Source organism: Poecilia latipinna, unplaced genomic scaffold (genome assembly GCF_001443285.1).
Source record: "Poecilia latipinna isolate Pla-1442-1.1 unplaced genomic scaffold, P_latipinna-1.0 Scaffold1339, whole genome shotgun sequence".
In the NCBI taxonomy this organism is placed as follows: Eukaryota; Metazoa; Chordata; class Actinopteri; order Cyprinodontiformes; family Poeciliidae; genus Poecilia; species Poecilia latipinna.
In genome coordinates, this window is record NW_015113955.1 from 93,206 (window position 1) to 113,534 (window position 20,329).

General features: G+C 38.9%; 1 protein-coding gene across 5 annotated transcripts in view; it reads left to right on the top strand.

Annotated features, from left to right (window-relative positions):
• The window catches only part of asap1b (ArfGAP with SH3 domain, ankyrin repeat and PH domain 1b), a 73,101-nt gene that overhangs the window by 19,021 nt on the left and 33,751 nt on the right, over positions 1–20,329 (top strand). For 3 of the 5 annotated variants that reach the window (XM_015055865.1, XM_015055862.1, XM_015055866.1), the window contains exons 2-12: positions 2,564–2,636; positions 4,284–4,429; positions 8,151–8,225; positions 8,607–8,656; positions 8,734–8,863; positions 14,452–14,537; positions 16,119–16,194; positions 17,334–17,420; positions 17,824–17,832; positions 18,923–19,023; positions 19,116–19,185. In XM_015055865.1, coding sequence (XP_014911351.1) covers positions 2,564–2,636; positions 4,284–4,429; positions 8,151–8,225; positions 8,607–8,656; positions 8,734–8,863; positions 14,452–14,537; positions 16,119–16,194; positions 17,334–17,420; positions 17,824–17,832; positions 18,923–19,023; positions 19,116–19,185 — 903 coding nt within the window. The remainder of the gene's footprint in view (positions 1–2,563; positions 2,637–4,283; positions 4,430–8,150; positions 8,226–8,606; positions 8,657–8,733; positions 8,864–14,451; positions 14,538–16,118; positions 16,195–17,333; positions 17,421–17,823; positions 17,833–18,922; positions 19,024–19,115; positions 19,186–20,329) is intronic. The other 2 variants (XM_015055863.1, XM_015055867.1) reach the window with 1 other exon arrangement.

Below are 20,329 nucleotides of genomic sequence, written 5' to 3' on the forward strand. Positions count from 1 at the left end.
ATGATTGCCATTCAGTGCATGGCAATCATTGGCCCAGGTACCAAACTTTGTGAACTAACATTCAGTGAGTTAATGATTCTTGCAGTACCATCCCACTAAGTGATTTAAAGGTGAATGAACTGTTCACTCATCCTAAGTGCCGTTCTTGTTGGTTCATATTCAGATGGAGGCAGGTCAGACTGTAAAACCTCTAACAGTTTGAGGAAAAGTCTCATGAAAGCATTTTAATATGCAGGTCAACCAGCTTTGTTTTTTTTTTTTATCCTGTTTGGAGACTAAGCATTTCTGTATTTTAATTGTGAAGATGTCTGAAGGTTTTAATGCAATCAGATGCAAAAAACTTAATGAAGCTCGCTTTTTAATGAAGGTCTGAAATAATAATGGAAATGGCAACCATTATGGGGAGTACAGTGGACTCACCTGTTGTTTCATTGGATTTTTTGTAGAGCATATCTAAAATATTCAAAAGAAAATACAGCTTGGGAAGCTGGAATACCTCGTTTGCAATGCAGCCAATCCAGGAGTCACATTTATTTTCCTTAAATAAAGAAGATTGTAGATGTTTCTGCAGTATTTCTGAGACTGTTTCTATTGTACTTATTAATGAATATTAAAGCATTAATTGGTGTGTCTGCCGCTAACGAGAGAAATAGCTAATCCTGCTAAATCTGACGCTACTCCATTATTTTTTACATTTTGTGCAGAAGGAAGTTGTGCTGATGTTTTCTTCAGAGGTTTTCATGTTGTTTCATGCAGTAGTTCTTGGTGCAGCGCCACCACAGGCGAGGAGGGGAACAGGTTTTTCAAAGAGTTTGGTTCGTTCGACAGTGTGAAAGTGAACCGCAGCATCTAAAAATGCAACAAATGTTGCAATTTTGATCCCCGATCAAACCGACTCTACCAGACTATGTGAAAATACCCTTAAAATGAACCGCAGGATTCAGATTGTTTAATCTCCACGTGTATGATTATTTATTCACATATATTCAGGTATATTTGGGTCTAAGACACGGAGCATGTAGCCATGTAACAGGTCTAATGGAGGATTTGTGTGGCATCAAACGCTGTTTCCATTTGCCGAGGGATCAAAGGGCTCGGCCCTGGCAGAAAGAGCCCTGCGGCGGTGAACTACTGCTGCCATAATTGGAGAAGAGCTGTGTAAAACTGTCCAAGGAAGGCCAAGGGCGACTTAATTACGTTGTTAAATTTAATTAGGGCATTATTGTGTGTCTCTCTCTCGGTGTGTGTGTGTGTGTTCTCCACAGCTTGACCTTGCAGTAACGGTCTTCCTGCATGTGTTTATTTTCATTTTGGTTTCATTCCCTGTTGTTCGAATTAGTGGATATTTGCACTGTCAGAATAAATTATTCCGCAAAACCAACATTACACACTTGCATTTTTAATCCTTGAGCAGAAGCGGGTAACGGAGACATTTGTTGCTATTGAATAACAAGCCACCCAATTATCTCAGCTGCAGTGAGTGAGCAGATTAATAGACACCATGCAGAATCATGGCGTCCAGTCTGACAGGGGATCTTCTTGCTGCCTTTACAGGTGATTAATCTTGAAGTTAGATGCCTGCCAACAGCATTGTTGTCAGTTTTCTCCAGGTCAGAAACACAAAATCCCAATGTTGTAATAAATTGCAACCATTTAAAACCCCTTTAAAGATTTTTAACAATTTTAATCCTGTTTAAAGATGCATTTAAGAAGCCATAACATTTTAAACAGTAAAGGGAGCCTCACTTGTTTGGTTTATTTAAAAAATAACATACTATTTCCTAAATATTTATGGTCAGAAATAAGTAATTCTTTCTTGAATGACTTTACTGCATTTAGCCAATTTAATAAATGGGCTCAATGTCTTTATTTGGTCCATTTTAAGACATAAAATACTTCTATCACAATGTCATACTCTTCAGAAACAGAAAAATACTCGACAATCAGAGCGACAGATGAGGATGCGGCACCTAAATAAATAAGGGTGTTTTTTTTTTTTTTTTTTTTTTTTGGGCTTTTCAGGGAAATTAAAACTGGATCTGAGTAAAAGTTACAAATAAGAGGAGCAGCTGAAACTAAAAAAAAAAACCTGTGAATATTTTAATCAAATCCTTTAGTCCAGCTTATATTTGAACTTGTTATAGTGTCAATCAGGGTTCAGGATTTCTGATTGAGTTGTAAGATCCAAGTTTTATTTTTTTCGGACTTGAGTTGCGGCCACATTGCTTGCTTCTTGCACCCAAAGCACATTTTCCCCATGAATGCAGCAGCACTATGGGGACTGATGGGTTCCTCGGCAATTTTGTTACCAGCTAAAACAACAAAGAAATAAAGATTACTAATCTGAGGTGATAAAACTCCTGATTTGTTTTGCCAATTCAACAGCACAAAGCTGCTCCATTACTCACTTGGCCTTTCTGTCTTAATAGCTCCAAATTGTTAAGCAAATATTTGGTTTGTTATCGGGAAAATATCTGCTGACTTTCGATTTGACTGTGCTGTGTTTTCCTAAAGCATGAAACCACCCTGACATGTTTAAAATCTTTTTTTTTTCTTCTTCCAGGCGCTGGATCAGGATCGAACTTCTCTGCAAAAGGTGAAGAAATCAGTGAAGTCAATCTACAATTCAGGTCAAGGTGAGACATCTTTGTTTCCTATCATGTCCAGGTTCTTTTATTCACTTTCTCCGGGTATTTTCTTCTTGCAGGCGTGAAAATCCCTGTTTGTACTTGGAAAGCCGCCTTTTGTGGGACAGATGGCGTATTGTGTGTTTTTCTTGCCCAGACTGTCCCAGAAATCAACACCTGAGTTTTTCTCAGTGCTGTGTCATGAATCTGCTGTTGTTTTCCACTGAATGACATTGAAAGCAGCTTTCCACCCTGTAATTTGACAGCTTGGGATGTTTGTTTGCTCTCCAAAGAGAGGAGTAACTTTACCCTTTGGTCACTTTAAACCTTTCAGATGAAAAGTGGAAAAACCACTGGAAAAAACTGGCTGTTCAAAAGGTTCTGGAAATGTAATTCATATTGTTATTGTCCTCCTAACAAGATTGACTATAGAACATTTGAAGTTAGGAGTTTACATAAATGTAGTTGTATGTAATTCATGTAAAACATTAGTCCTGTTTGCTTGGATTTTAGTTTGTAAGCAGCCGTTCTCTACTGGGAACTTAACGATGAATACAGATGGATTCTGCTGGTTCGCCAGGAGAACCACACATCTTCTCACCCTGACATGATCTGTATAAAAAGATGGCTTCTTGAGAAAAACACTGGTCCACTGAGTATTCCTGCTATTATAACACAGACTCCCTTTTTTGCTCCAGGTGTGTCTGCTGCTCTGATGAAATATGCAGGCAGATCTGATGGTACAAAAATAACAACAATTCCTGAAATTATTTAAAATTGATCGGTTTATTTTCTTAATTCGACATAAATCTGACTTTGCTTTTGATTGTTGCTTCAATTGAATATTTCAAAGAATTAAACTAAACTTGCCTGGACAAAAGAATGACACCCTAAGTGTAATATTTAATAGCATTAATCATTGGACACGAGATCTTTCCATGGATGTTTGGATCCTTATCCAGAACAAAAGCCATGCCCGTGTTTCACTCAAGTTATTGGATTATTTTCTTTCAAAGCTGTTTTTTTTTTTTATCAGCATGGAGCTGATTTGACTGATCCAAGCAGCTCCAGTTTGTCTCATCAGTCCAGACGAGATTCTTCCTGAAACCTCTGGCCTCGTCTGCAGACATTTTTGAATTTTTGTGTTTATCTTTCAGTGATGAACCCTTAATAAAATGTCTTCAGTTCAATATTAGACCTTTAAAAATTCTTAAAAAGGTAAAGAAATATATATAAAAATCATATTTAATTTAATCTGAAATGTGTATGTTATTTCCTTCATTTGTTCATTTATTGTAGTTCTGGTTGATGGACTTGGATGTTTTTTTATGCTGTAACAAAACTACAAGCCCCAAACATTCACTGTCTCCTCTAAATCCTCCAGAAAAATGCAGCGTTTTCTCCTTAAGTTGCTACAATAGGGGTTTTGTTATGTTTTCTACCTTATGTTATTAAGCTAACTAATTTGTGTAGGTTTTAAACTTAAGTCATGAGTGTCTTAAAGGGATTAATTTGTTAAAATTTTCAGAAATCCTGATGGTTCCATGAATTTTACACTTTTTAATGATATTCAGAGCTCTGGGCTTCCGGTCTTGACCTTTTATGATCATTTATGACCCTTGTTTAACCTCTTCTTTGCTGTTTTTTCCAACACAGATCATGTTCAGAATGAAGAAAACTACGCCCAGGCTCTGGATAAGTTTGGTAGCAACTTCATCAGCAGGGACAACCCTGACCTGGGGACAGCTTTTGTCAAGTTCTCCTCTCTCACCAAGGAGCTGTCGGCCCTGCTGAAGAACCTGGTGAGTCCGGCTGCTCCACATCCCAGTAAAGCCAATGATTTAGAGTCGGAGAACCAGATTTTTCCAAATGTTGTTTTGCAGCTTGTTTTTCCTGTCTGACCCTACGTAGGTTGGTTAGGATTTAGATTAGGTCTCATTGGTTGTCAGGGGTCACTGGTGGGTTAAATACGGGTTTGTACACCAAACTGAGACATTCTCATCATTCTTTAAATGTATCAAAGCTGTATAAAAGTCTCCTTCAAGCTGAAATAGCTAGCTACCCTACATATGCATGAACTTTTCTTATCATCTTTAAAAGCAGTCTTGTTTTTTGTAAAGTTTTTCTGTGCCTTATCTAAATGTTTTGGACTGAATGACTGCTCAGAAAAACATCTTGACAAAGAACCCATTTAATTGGGATCTTCAGGTACTTTGTTATATGGACCGGATATGGAGATGGACTGACAGTGTTGTGACAGATTTCACATCTCTGATTCTCTTAAAACTTTAACCTGCTGATGACTTGATTGAACGGTTTACCTTACTGACTGTCCTCATTTGATGGTACTAATGCAAACTAATTTTAGTGAAAGTTATCAACTGCTGCTTCTTTAATTTTAGCCTTCACCATGTTATCCTCGCTCTTTCTACTTTCCACTAAGTGCTACGTCAGGTTGCGTCTCCGAAAACAAAACGATAGATATCAGTGTGGACCTGATCTATGGTGAGCCATTTAAAAAAATCTGCTTCACCATGTTTACATTCCAGACATCTGAAATGGGCTTATGACTTATTTCACATTCACTTAAATAAGCTCAGAGGGATTTATGAAAAGTTGGTTTACAAATATCTTCAGTATATAAATAAACTAAATTAATTCTTCCCTACACTTTGAAGCTCTTAGTTCACTTCCTGTTGCATTATTTAAATTGCAATCCTTATGACATATTAGTTAATTAGGATATCTCTAAAACTCGTTTGTAGACATCTGGAATGTATTTCCAGTCAGATGAAACTGATTTTATGTTAAAAAGCCCTGCCATACATGCAGTCGGCCCACCGGGAATTGTCCCAGTCTGCCCGATGAACCAGTCCAGGCCTGGATACTGTGAATCTGGTTTTCTTCTTTTGTTCCCTAGTTGTCAACATTCCTTCTTTGTAAGCACACATTGAACAATATTCTGTGATGGACAGGGAAATAAATATCTAGAAAGAAACATCAAAACTATGAACCCAGTCAGACCTTCAGAAATCCTGGAAAACTACTAATCCAGGCCACTGTGGAAGTATATTCTTAAAAAAAAATATATAAAAAAGCACAGTTGAAAACTTTTGTACCCCCAGATGGCTTCTTATCTCCGTGCCATGGATTTCCCGCAGTTCCTGTGAAGTAACGCGTCCTGTTTAAACCCTCTGAGTGATTCCTGCTGGAAGAAGAGCCAGATCCCGGTCTTCCCTTCCCTTCCCGTGTGGCTGACAGTGAGATTAGACAACATAAATACTCTTGGCAGCAGCAGGAACAGCTGAGTGGGTTGTGTGTCCGTGCATACACACATCAAACAAACCTGTCTGTGCAACCAGCATATTGTGGAAAAGTGACCTGATCTCTCTCAGTCGCCCTCTCAGTTTGACTCTTGTTATATGCAGCAGTGTATCGAGTTTTCAGACTTCGATAGCTGCACCCTGAGGGCAGCTGGTACGACAAATGAGTATCGACGGCTGAGAGCGTGTGTCCTGGATGTGTCCCCGGGATTTTACTAACTGATTTAACCCGTTTTAATGCGTCTTCTCTCCAAGAATTGCGTGTTTGGAAGCAAAAAGCGTTTGTGACGGTTTACAAAAGGAGCTGGAAGAGCTCGCCAGCAGCCGGTCAGTGAAGGATTGATTTAGATGTTGGCCATATGCAAGACAAGCACTTAAGGAGGACATTAGTGCCCATTAGGCCTTGTTTACTTCCTTTAGTATCAGTGTGGACTTGGCTAACAACTGGGACTTAAATGCTTAGTAGCCTTGTAAATGACCTTGCTGATCCTCATAGCTGGAACTGCTGAGCCAAGCTGTGGCAACAGGACGAATCAAGCCTTTCTAGTCCTTCCAGAGACCTAGTATAAGCATGTCAAAAACTGAACAGATTTGGAAGAATTGCTGATGCAAACAAATGCCATATTTTGCATGTTTTAGAATATTTCTAGTCTTTCCTTTAGTTTTAATTCAGGGTCATTGTTGAATATCTGCTGTATGTCTTGTAGTAGATATTTTTTGCAGAAACACTCTCCGCCATCTCTGCTCTGATTTACAAATCTGCATCCTCAAATAAAAAGAACAGCCTGTATTAATTTACAGAAAAGACAGTGGTGCACACCACTAATTAAAAAGTTAGCTTTGCTAACAGTAGCGCACTAAACCAACACGATAATCAGTAGAAGCTAATCCCAAAGCGCTAACTTCACTTTATATTATATTCGCCCTGGAGTGACTACAATCGTTGAGCACCAATTTAATTTTAACATTATACTTTACATGTTCTACAATGTCTTTGTTTATGCTTTGCTCTCTACTGTAAGCGTCTTATTTTGTTTCTGTATGTTTAAATAAAGTTATTGGGGAAAAAAGGAGGGAAGGAAAATAGACGGAACTTCAAAATAAGACCTTGAATATAAATGTCTAACTACTTGACAAATTCTTAACTGTCAATAAACAAAACTTCAATACAGATGTTGAGAATTTTCTCTCAAAATAAAAATTTTGCTGCTAAATTGTTGAATAAATAGACGTATAAGGTCAACAACAAATATACTTATTGTTTTTAATCTGTTATTTAGATTATTCAGCCATCATGTTGGTGCAAAGTGCTAATATACATATCCATCTTTCAAGTGTTTCATTCATGTTACTTCTTTAAAATATTAGCATTAGCCTTGGGGGTGTCTGTATTTGCTGCAACATGTTTAGCATTGAGATGGTATTTTAGGTAACAGCTAACTTCTTTTAGCACAATTTGCACACAATAATGGTCTTTTCCATCATCCCATAAGATCATTTCTGGGAGCAAAAATTAATCTAAAGCCAAGAGAAGCAGCTTTGTTGTCCTTTGCTGTTGTTTGCAGATATTGCTTGCGTGTCAGATTTACGGCTGTACCAGAAACACGCCAATACAAAAGTTCCGCACATTAAAATCCCTTCCCTAATTCTTACCAGAATAAATAAATAGAGCTTGATGTCCAAGTCTTTTTATCCTTAATTATGTAAAATGTACCTGAAGTCTGTCTGCATGTTGCCACCTCACAGCTGAAACGGTCATGAACCTTCACTCAGCCCAGCAAATGACTAGTTTCTTATGTTTGTGTGTGTGGGTGGGCTGAATCATCCATCTGGCGTCTTTGGCAATTTTTGACTCATTTTAGTTTTGTTTTGTTTTGTAGCTCGTTGTTTTTTAACGTCTCTGCTGAGCTCTCCAGTTAAGAGTAGTAAACGTTTCACACAGTCTCGTCCGTCGACTGCAGATTAGTCTGTCAGCAAGTGAAAAGTTGCTACACTTTTTTAAGCATTGCATCTTCATTTTGATGTATCTGTGGTCCAAATTAAATTACTGTGCCTAATCATTCATCACATCCTGGCAAATCAATCTGTTTATTAGATTGAGTCATTGTTGTTTTTTTGTCTTCCAGAGAATCTATCAAACATTTTCTTCTGACAGTCTGTTGTGACACATTAACTATGTTTTTCTTGCTTTGTTTAACAGCTACAGAGCCTCAGCCACAATGTGATCTTCACCCTGGACTCGCTGCTCAAGGGGGATTTGAAAGGCGTGAAAGGGGTAAGATTTACCATCACTTTGTTTAGTCTTCCCAACTCCGTCCTACTGGACTCTTGTGGGAGTCAGCAAGTCTCTATCCATCTCCAAACCCCCCGTGCCTGCGATTAAGAGAGTTAGGGGCGAGTAAGGAGAGGAATTCTCCTTTGAAACTGTAAATCTGGCAGACATAAACACTGCCTTTGTGTGGTGCAAGAGGAGAGTAAATGGGTCATGAACACCTCGTGTTGTAGGCTCAAGAAGGGGCTTGGTCCTGACTGGGCATTCACGGCGTGAATCACGAGCCGATCGCTGGGCCTCGAGTGGTTTCCCAACTCCACAAATATCTCTGTCCTCTAACTGACCTCTTCGGACTTGACTGGATGTTCTCCTTTGTCTCTGCAGGACTTAAAGAAGCCTTTTGACAAAGCGTGGAAGGACTATGAGGCTAAGTTGTAAGTAGACGATGGTAAGCCGTAGCAGACATCTCGTTAGTACCGGTTGGAAACACCCGATTCTGTTTCCCCTGCAGTACAAAGATAGAGAAGGAGAAGCGGGAGCATGCCAAGCAGCACGGGATGATCCGCACCGAAATCACTGGGGCCGAGATCGCAGAGGAGATGGAGAAGGAGCGGCGCTTGTTCCAGCTGCAGATGTGCGAGGTGAATAATTTGACACTCTTCTTTGAAGCTAAGTAGGGAAGAAGGGAGGAAAGATATAAACTTGCATTTCCTTGATGTCAATCAATCAGTCGAGTTTACATTTCAGCACCACGGCAGTTAAAAACACAAGAAGAAGAAGTGATAAAAATAACATAAAGTCATCAATTGAGAAACCATTGATATTTTGATCAAGATCATCAATACACATCAAATATGTCGGTCAGTTTTCCATTTATTATGTTCAAAAGCAACTCTAAACTGGTGGGCTTTTAGCCTTGACTTAAAGAAACTCAGTGTTTCAGCTGTTTTGCAGTTTTCTGGAAGTTTGTTCCAGATTTGTGGTGCACATAAGCTGAATGCTGGTAAAGTAGCTAGACAGGTGAAACAAATATTGCAATGGTTTCTCTTGCTTATTGAGATTCTCATTTATGATTCATATTTGGGGGATTCCAGATGTGGAAATAAACATAAAGTTTGGCAGATATTCGCCCTGTTATATTAGTAGAACCAGATGGTGTTTATGAGCAGCAGGTGTTGTGTTGAGCTTTGTTTCCAGTCCCTCTGAACCAGGAAATGGAAGTCAGCAAAACACCGGACATGACACAAACACTTAGAGACTGTCTGAAACAAGCAGGGGTTTGTCCTAAACATTTTTATCCTTTTAAGTCAGAACTCTCTTTCATTTTTATTTCACTTTTAAAGAATAAAGTCAGATGTTCACCATGAATTTGACACAGATGTCTCTACAGGCTGCATGCTGATTCATAGCAAAATCCCTCAAGATGTCCTAATGCTAGATGTAAACCTAATAGGTTGTGGTGCAACACCTGCTCTTGTGATGAGTGAATTTTTACATGTATAACTGCAGAGGAAACATGAATGAATGAATGAATGAATGAATGAATGAATGAATGAATGAATGAATGGACAAAGATGATGTTTACTTACTGTTTTTTGCTGAATTCTCCCACATCGAAGTGCTTTAAGTCATGAATGGTCTGTTTAAAGCTACAGCACATACACATGCATGATTGTCAATGCTAAGTCCCTCCCCCTGGCTCTGATTGGTTGTTTCTAACTGAGCTGTACATTCCTGCAGATTGCAGTAGGACTGCAGGAAGGAAGCAGAGAAGTTTGATTTTTATACTGTCAGGACGTGGCAACAATTTCAATATTTTAGAAACATTTTTATATTACATCTCAGTGTATACAGATATGTATATATTTTTTTATTAATTCAGATTGATGTGTTTCCTCAGTTTAACTTTGTGTGACATTACAATGTGTTTGGTTATCTTTAAGGTGTGACAAAACAGAAGAAATGCTGTTTAATAGCCCAATATTTACACATTATTTGAACAATGTCCATGAGATGATAAATGATAGATCAGTGCCTGCTGTAGGTCATGATGTGTTGGCGCACAAATTGTGCTAAAACACCAACTTCTGCTCTCCAAGAGCTTTCAGACTTCCTCTTAATCCTGTAAGCTTTAAATGAAGTCACTCTGTTTCACAATGGCCAAACTTTTAAGAAACCTGGCAGCGAGAATAAAGCGTAAAACAAATGTGAGCTGTGTGTTTGTGCCCAGAAGAATCAGGACAAACTGTTAGCACTCTCTCTCTCTCTCTCTCTCTCTCTCTCTTTCTCTCTCTCTCTCTGTCTCCGTTTGGCCAAAATCCTCTCTGGTTGTGGGCGGCGGCGCCTACGCCTCGCTCGCCGTTTTATCCTGCTAGGATCTTTTCTTTTTCTCAGATTACATAATGCGGGCCGCGTTGCTTTTTGGGTTTTCTGGATTAAGTTTTGTGCAAAGTCCAACTGACCCGCCCTCTCCTCATTTCATTGTGCCCATATTTCTTCAGCAGGTCAGAGACTTTGGTTTGAGAGCTCGAAGGCTCAGCTCTGTCAAATCTGATTATCAGTAATATTTTCCAGTAACTCTAAACACAAAACAGCGCCTAAGTGAGGCTGGGAGACTTCTTTTACACTTTTTTATAATGGACAGCACATAGAATATCAATAGTTTTCTGAATGGGATCTGTTATGCATTTTCTAAAACATAATTGAAAGCCAGATTAGAAGTGGACTCTGCATGTCTTTGTGCATTTTGAAGACAGCACAGCATGTTTTAGACTCTACGGGTCAGCGCTTGCTCATTCTGCCTCATCCCCCCTGCAGGACGCTCTGATCTTACATCCTCTTCTAGATTAACAGTTACGCTAGTCTCCTCACACACCATGAATTTAAATTAATCTGACACCTTTTACTCCGCTAACAGACTTGCTAAAACATGTCTGCGAGTTAAAGAGCATTGTTGGTGTTAACTTGTGATATCGAGACATTTTTAGCTTTCGTCTCGCTACCAATTGCTTTAAAGTATCCGTCTCTGCTGGTTTCCAGAGGAAATTCTTTGTTTTTTTTGTCGCTACTAACTGAATTTTTGGAAGCGTGAGAATTTATCAGGAGATTGAAAATGTTTCCTAAAAGTCAAACAGTGGCTCAGCCAGAAGACTTCCTGTTTGTTTTTGCAGGATCAGCACCGACTCCTGTGCGTTGGTTGTTTACATTTTTGATCCATGAATTGATAGAAACCCGTCAGCGTCTGTGTTTTACAGCTTAGCAGCCGCCTCCGGTTGCAGCAACATGCCAATAGCGAGTTGTAGCACACACATCATTATCACCACCTTCCTCTTTCGTTGGTTTCCTCGGTTCCAGATTTGGTTTAAATTTCTTTTTCATTCTCTGACAGACAAATTGAAACTGGCTCTGCTCTAAGCAGGAGGATGTGTTTGGCTATTTGATTAAGAATATTGGAATAAATCCATATTTTATTGCAGTTTTGAAATAAAAAACAATTTGATGCAGTTCACAACTGTCCCACAGTATCACAGATCCTCCACCATGCTTAACAGTGAATGAGGCATATGATTCATATAATTTCCAACCTACGACAAAAAAATAGATCTGAAATAATATTAGTGGTTCTTTTAGTGGTGTTCTGTTGTGGAAATTCAAGAACAGCTAAAACGTTCATTTTGCTACATTTACTCTGCATTTAAAAAGTTGTTTCCTTTATAATTTTTACCTTTTTAATCTCTGATAACGTTTCTGAAAAAGGTTTACTTTTGTTTTGCATGGTATCTGGGTTTCTTTCTGTATGGAGTTTCCATGTTTTCCCAGTTTATATGTGGGTTCTCTTTTCTTCTCACAGTCCAAAATCATGACTGTTAGCTTAATTAAATATTCTAAAATGCTTTTGGGTGTGAGTGTGTGTCCTGTGTGTTGCCATCTGCAGATGGGCACCAATCTCCCGCTGCAACCCTGCAAGAATAAGCTGTTTTAGGAACAATTATTTGTCTAGCAATTATGTAGCACAAGTCATTTATTGACTTTTTTGTTTTTATGAATAAATATGCAAACAAGAGGTTGGATTTTAACAACATTTTTGTTAAAATGATGCAGTAAAATGTTTATTTTGAAGGGATTTTTTTTTTTTTTTACACATTTTTACCAGTGGCGTTCACCAATTTATCTCCATGCATTCATCATAAATAAAAACAAAAACATCCAAAATGAATGTTTTAATTAAGCATATTAATAGCTTAAATTATTATTGGTTAACTGACCATTCACACATATCATATTTGACTATATTTTTTTGTAAATGTGGTGAAATTTCAGCCAATAAATCCCAGACATTTCCCTAAATTAGCAGCCATTAATGGTGGAAATCTCGTTGTGATACTGTTGTTGTTGTTGTGAGAATGCTGCAGTCAGTGGCACAATCTGTTCATCCCACTTAACCTCATTTCTCTCCGCTGCCTGCACTCTGGGCTCTCTCACACTCTCTCCACGTTACTCAATCACCAGATTACACGACGCTCTCACTCTCTCACTCCCTTTTTTTTTTTCGTCCCACGCTGCCAGCAGAGGAGTGAGGAAAGGCAGGGCTCAGCAGGCTGCATTATATTCTGCAGCAGCGTGAATGTCGTCGCTCATTCACACAAAAGGGATTCACAAACATGCAGCGACGCTGTCCACAAACGCCGAACCCACTCGCGCTTCAAACAAAAAAATGTGGATAATCTGCCAGCCGTCGAGTGCCGTGAGGCAGACAAAGGGACGGCACATGCATGCATGCTTGCACACTTATGCGCAGGTTTACTCATGCGTGTGGGAACGCACATGCATCAACATATGATGCAGCGGCGCAGAGCTTCATCGAAGAGACGAAGCTCTTCTGGGTTAGAATTAGTCGTTAGCTTCTCAGCAACTCTTAAATCTGTGTGGATTGGCTCTCTGTGGGATTATCAGTAGATTATCTTTCATTTATTTGTTTGGTGGGGGCGCTGTCTGAAAACATTTGTCTTGAATCCTCAAACGGCCTCAGAGTTCCTCTGAAGGATTTTCTTTAAAAATCCCAACCTTTTTAAGATACAAAACTATACTGCTCAAAAAAATAAAGGGAACATTTCTCTTTAATTCTGTGTGTGGCTCCAAATCCAGGCCTCCATTGGTTAATAAATTTGATTTCCATTGATGATTTTTGTGTGATTTTGTTGTCAGCACATTCAACTTTGTACAGAACAAAGTATTCAATGAGAATATTTCATTCATTCAGATCTAGGATGTGTTATTTGAGTGTTTCCTTTATTTTTTTGAGCAGTGTATTTTCTGTGAAATTCAAGTTTCACTTTATTACTCTGATCCTCGCTTGAACATTGTCAGCAAAGCATTTGTAGTTTATGTGATGATTCAACACATGTCGGTGCGTAATTTGTGAAGTAGAAGGAAAGTGACACATGGTTTTCAAAATAAACACCAAAACTGTGTTATTTTTCTCTGAGTCTATGATTTTCAGACCCACCTTTTCCTGCGATTACAGCTGCAAGTATTTTTGTTTCTAATATTCAGCTAATATTTCCATTTTCTATGAGCCCAAGCTCAGGCAGACTGAATACTGTTGCCACAGATTCTCACCTGAATATCAGTGCATGCCTCATTCCTTACGTTTCTTTTCTTTCAAACATTTACAAAAACATTGTATAACTTTCCTTCATTTCACAATAACGCACTAATTTGTGCTGATTTGTGACATAAAGTACAGTAAAGCTGGGGTTGTAGCATCTTTATAAAATATTTACAGTTTGTAGTTATAACCAGACAAACTGTGGTTGAGTTTGAGGCGTGTAAATACTCTGCCTAAACTCTGACACAAATAAAGCTGGAATGATGATTGATAGTTGAAATAATCATAAATTAATTTAGTAATTAATCAGGTATGGAGACTCAAAAAGAGTTAATTTTCTGAAACAACAGTCAGAGCAGTAGTTCAGCCAAAACTGTACGAACGTTTATGTACATTTTGAATTTAGGTAATATGTATAAAAAGGCTTAAGTGGTTAAATGAAACTTTTTAAATCCAGTTAATAGAATAATTGATTACAAAATAACCGCTAGTTGCAGCCCTAGACTCAAGAATCATAACTCTGAGCACTGATGACGTGATTCTTCCTATTCGGACTTGGAAGGCTTTTCAAAATGCCCTGAATTTAAACTCTGCTTTTCTGCTTTTCTGCTTTTCTTCCAGTACCTGATCAAAGTAAACGAGATCAAGACCAAGAAAGGAGTGGACCTCCTGCAAAACCTGATTAAGTATTACCACGCACAGTGCAAGTAAGCGCCTCCATAATCCCCCTAACCCAAATGTGACGCCTGCTGCTACTGTTTTTCTTTTGCTTCTCACCCATTAAGTCATATTTCACACCCTAGATAAAGAAAGAAGGCGCTAGCTCTCCTGTCCTTTGCAGCAGCTTTGTCTGGTGTTGCTCCCAGATCTTGAGTCTGCTCATAAATCTTTGCAGGTCGTCATATAGATACGCTGCGACAGCCGAGGGGGTTTGGTGGGTAAATAAAGCGGGTGCTCATCTCTCCGGAGCTGCAGCTTGCAGCGACCCATGACAGAATGACAGATTTTCGTCCAGGGCTGCTACAGTGTGTCCTGTCATAACACCAGGACAAAACAATGCACTTCCCTGCTAATCTGTTCAACCTGGGCCTTGACGGATAGAAAGGCTGCAGGATGATGGATTAGGAGCGTTAGGACAGCAGACTGAGAGCTGAGGAAAGTGGTCAAAGAAAGTGAAACTGCCCTGTTTGCACTTGCAGAGGGCGATATGGTCTTAAAGTTTTATCATGACAGATTTATCATGATAAAAATGATGGTAAGAGCTATTTTTTACTTATTTTTCAGTCACATAAATGCAAATACTGCTTTTGAAAAACGGTGAACCAATTGCAGTTTTCTGGCTGATATCTGATCTTTAAAAAAGCCTGACCTACCGATTTTAATTTTGGCTGATACAGTTGTTTGTTTTTGTCTGAAATGTTGCTAAATACTGCAAGAAAGTCAAGTATCGGCCGATCACTAATCTCCCAAAATTAAGGAAATTTGAGGCAATTTATCGGTGCAACCCTACCGATGTGGAATACGTTTCTTTAGGACACTAAACGTGTGACACAGTAACTGTTTTTAATCAGAATTTTTGACATTTATTGATGGCTTCATTGAACAAACATTAGACAAAATTGTAAAATGGCAATACGGACAATTTTGGAGAGTTTCAAACAACATTAACTGGAATTAATTTTGTATTGATGATCACGATAAACAATACGATAAATTCCCACCCCTCGTTTGCTTCAATAAATTTAAGCAGGAACTTCATTTATGCAACAAAAGTGGTAAATCCAAGGCTGCAATGACAGAGCAGCTGTCAAGCATGGTTTGGTTGAACTTTGCAAGCTAAGCTGTGGAGAGGGAGCCAAGATGTGGGCTCATCAGAGCAGAGATTGAGAGAAAACGAGCCGAACGACCTAGAAGTGGCAGAAAAAGTAATGGGAAGAGGAAGGGAGACGCTCGTTCCAGGCAGAGGGAGGGGTTGCAGTCATTAGTGGTGATTTGCTGCTGCAGAACTTCATCGAGGTGTGTACCGCTGACAGATCTGTAATGGATTTCAGAGCGTGCTAAACGCCTCTGCAAATCTGCAGAGAAGGGTCGAAACCAGATCTGATTTCAGCACCAGAAGCCAAAAGGTGCCAAAGAGCGAGAGTGAGCTGAGCTTGATGTTCAACACAAACTGCAGCCCTTTCTGCCTGCGAGCAGAAATGGAAGAACCAGAAGGATCGCAATGTTACGTTAGCTGTTGCAGTAATGGATGATCGGTGTCTAAAAGTTCTTCTTATGTTTCTGTAAAGTTTCTTCCAAGATGGCTTGAAGACAGCAGATAAGCTGAAGCAGTACATCGAGAAGCTGGCGGCTGATCTCTACAACGTAATTATTCGTTTGTTTCCGTCATGTATGGTTTAATTAAATGTTGTGTTATTCATTTACTTATTTCTATTCATTTATGTAGTTTTATTTCAATAACTTTACTTTTCTGTACTTATTAGGGCTGCAGCTAATGATTATTTTATTAATCAAGTAATCTGTCATCTATTCTGACGATTAATTGAATAATTGGATAGAAAAATTATCAAATTCTCAAGATTTTGAATTTAACCACATAAGCCTATATTGTACAATAATAAAAATAGACATAAAAATGCAAATAAACAAATAAATTCCTTTTTTAACATTTTATTGTCTAGGATCCAATAACATTTTAGTGAGTTCTTCATCATTTGTAGCAACATGTGCAAAGCTCAGCTGTTTCTGCTTCATTTAACATCAATACAGTTCAGATTTAATCTGATCGTATGTTTTTCAATTAAATAATTAACTGAACTGCAAAAAGTACCTTACAGGAGATTCTTAAAGGAATTTAAATCAGGCAAAGCTAAAACTGAAACTTAAGGAGTTCTGGGAATAACAGATTTATAGACAAGAGGCAGTTTTAATCTTAAATGTAAAATGCATATATTTTTGTGCAGTTTTGGCTTAATTACTGCTCTAAATCTGTTGTCTGTTTCTCAGTTAATGATTATTCAAGTTGATAATCGTTGATAATTGTTTGATCAGTCGATTAATCCAGATACTTGTTTCAGCTCTAATGTTTATTGTTTTTCTGTTCTTCTTTTTGCTTTATTTTATTTTTTCTCTTAAGTTATTTTAATTTGTCCTGTTTTCTTATTTTATGTTGCATTTATTTTCTTTTCTTTTATTATTTTGTTCAGTTTAGCTTGTCGGTAACTCTGTTTGAAGGGGTGTGAATAAGACTGACATAAAACTGTCATGAATATTAATGACTGCTGTCACGAAGAGTCATTTGATAATTAATGATTCTTTTAATACAAAGTTGACATTTTTAATGGACTTTTAATGCAACTTTACATTAAAAATCTCCTTATTTAGCGAATAATGAGTCATGTCAGTCTTATGCACACCCCTTCAAATAAAGTACTCCCAGTTGCCTTGCTTAGTTTGTAAATCCTATAACTAAACGTCCTAATTTGTGTATTTTCTGTCGTCAGATAAAGCAAACACAGGACGAGGAAAAGAAGCAGCTGACTGCTTTGCGGGATCTGATCAAGTCCTCCCTCCAGTTGGACCAGAAAGAGGTATGCACGCCACCTCTGGACCGTTGGGGCCAAATTTAACCCAAACTCTGAGCGGACCGGCTTTAAAAGCAGCCACAGCCGCTCTGATTCAGCCTTTGGTCTCGCCACACGCTTCCTCTCGCTCTGGCCAGCGGGTGCCCAGCGCTGCACCAAACTGGTGCCCAGTTCAGGGCCTCACTGTCACACTTTCACATAAAAACACTGCCTGTTTCTACACATTTGATCCACTGAAACGCACAAAATCATGTATGAGCAGTTGCTTGAGTCACACCTTCTGTAAGTTTTTAAGCTTTAGCCGAAGAGTGCACTTCTTCACAGCCACTACCTTCACTTGAGCCAGATTTTTCACCCCTCTCCCTTCTATCTCCTCCTTTTTACTGCTTTCTGCTTGTCTGGAATCAAGTCTAGAAGAGTAAGTCTGAGCATGCTGTGGTTTGACTGTGCAGGGGTGTTGCAGAGCATGCCGTTTACTTGCAGCCTTTTTAAAAGTTATTTCTGTTTTCTTATAAAAGTCCCTCCACTGAAGTGTTATAGACACGTTGCAGCGTGACGTCACATTCGCCGACGATGACTAGCGTTGGTTTTTGCTGTCAAGTTGTCAACGTAAGGCGCTAAATCTTACATTTACATGTGATTTAAAAGAAAAAAAGGATGCAGAGCTTTGCTGCTAATTGTCTAGAAAAGCGTCAAAGGTATCACATTTAACAGCTTAAAAAATAGCAAGGGGGAAGTAGGTTATGCTAGCTTGACTTTGATAACTTAGCATGTAGATATGCTGTGGAATCTGGTGTTTCGGTTCAGCAGAAACAGAAAATAAGGCAACCTATACACCAACTCTGACAGATCATTGGTAGCGTAGATGTTTAAATTAGCTTATCAACCACTGCTGTGTTCAGACGATCACTTATTGCCCTATTTTCTGGACTATAAGGGGCACTTAAAAGTCTTTAGGGTGCCTTATTTATTGTTCTGGAGTAAAACAGCCCCCTCTAGAGAATTAATATGGATTAATTCTGGTAGTGCTTAATGATGTTTTAGCAACTTTGTGTGGTTCGTGGCGCCCTGTCAAAATGTTTCAGCTACATTACAGCTACCGAAGTCAGGAGTAATACGTCCTGTGCTTTGACCTATCTGACTGTTTTGTTTCACTTAAAGTTTTGGTGTTGAATCCTGACACACTATTTGAGCTGTTGTGAGTCAGTTGCTACGACAATGGGTCTGTGTGTAGCGTAGCTAGCGCAGAGCAGGCAAAAAGAGTAGCTTTGAGTTGTTTTTCCCCTTTGCTGCACTAAATTGATAATACCTACATCTCCAGGTTTCATTTTATCCACATAATGGTTCTATTGATCTCCAGCGCAAAATTTCCAGATATAAACAAAAACATGCAACGTGTCTATAGTGTGTCTGGGTCCTCATTGCATGTTTTGGTCAAAAATAATCCCCTAAAAGTGTTTATCTTTACACTTCAATCTCGTGGATATGTTTTGCATGACTCAACACAGGACTCGCAGAGTAAGCAGGGTGGCTACAGCATGCACCAGCTGCAGGGAAACAAAGAGTTTGGTAGTGAGAAGAAAGGCTACCTGCTGAAGAAGAGTGATGGGTAAGCTGCGAACGCCGCTGTGCTCGCACCATTAAAATTTAACGGACAGACGGAGAATGACAGCCCTCTCTTAATGGGACATCCTCTCTCAGGCTGAGGAAGGTGTGGCAGAGGAGGCAGTGCTCGGTGAAGGGAGGCATCCTCACCATCTCTCATGCCACAGTGAGTCCACACACACACACACACACACACGCACCCAAACGCAGACGTATGAACTCTCCTAAACCCTCAGGAGTGACTGTGCGGATCAAAAGCAGAACATTGTGCAGGCAGAGGGTATGTTGGGCTTTTCCAATCTGGAGGCTGGCAGAGTCGGATTGACATAGATAGGTTGCCATGGAAACTGCCCCTCTTCCTGTTCCCCCCTCCTCTTGCTGCCTGCTGCGCCGCGGTGACTCATCCCTGATGGAGTGTGTGCGTACTGTTTAAGCTGGCACATCTTGAGCGCCGGCCTCACTCTTGTGCAAATCAGCCTGGTTTTTCCTCTTCCATTTAGGATGCAGGGGATTATTTATTTATTTATTTATTTATTTATTTATTTATTCATTTGTTTATTTATTTTTGCAAAAATATTAAAATAAATTAAATCACACAAGGGGTTAATTTAATTCACTCTGTCCTGAGTGGCTTCATAAACCTGTTAAAATAACTAACATCTAATTTAGTTATTTTACATACTTTGGTTCTGTGAATGACTTTTTTTCAAGTGGTGAAAAAGATTATCATTGAAAAAGAGTAGTTTATAAATCCAGTAACAGTATGTACCGTTTTTATTTTCCTAACACTGTTCCCTGTGACCCTTTGTGAAAGAGTTTAAAAACATTGATAAATTTTTACGATGCCTCACACTAACATCAGCATGAATCACATATTTGACATTTCAGTATTGTTATTAAAATAACCTTCAACAATTATGATTCAGTTCTTTGTGGCTGCAAGGAACTGAATCATAAAAAGGCTTATAGATTTTAATTTGCCTGTTTATTTTCTAGCAGCAGCAACTCTTGTTGTGGTGGTTCACACATTTAGCATTTTTTTAAATTTTATTTATCACCTACACTTTTAGAGAATTAGTTTCCTGCTTTGAATTGCCTGCCTTTTAATCTGCAAGTTCCAGCGACTAAAGAATACAACAAATAAGCACAGATGGAACTTGCTATCACAGCTAGCAGCAGGGAAACACCTGGGAAATCTATGCCACATCAAAGAGAAGCATCCCTAACCTAGCTAACAGCAGAAGGAAACCTAGCTAGCAGCAGGAGAAAACCTAGTTAACAGCAGGAGAAAACCTAGCTAGCAGCAGGAG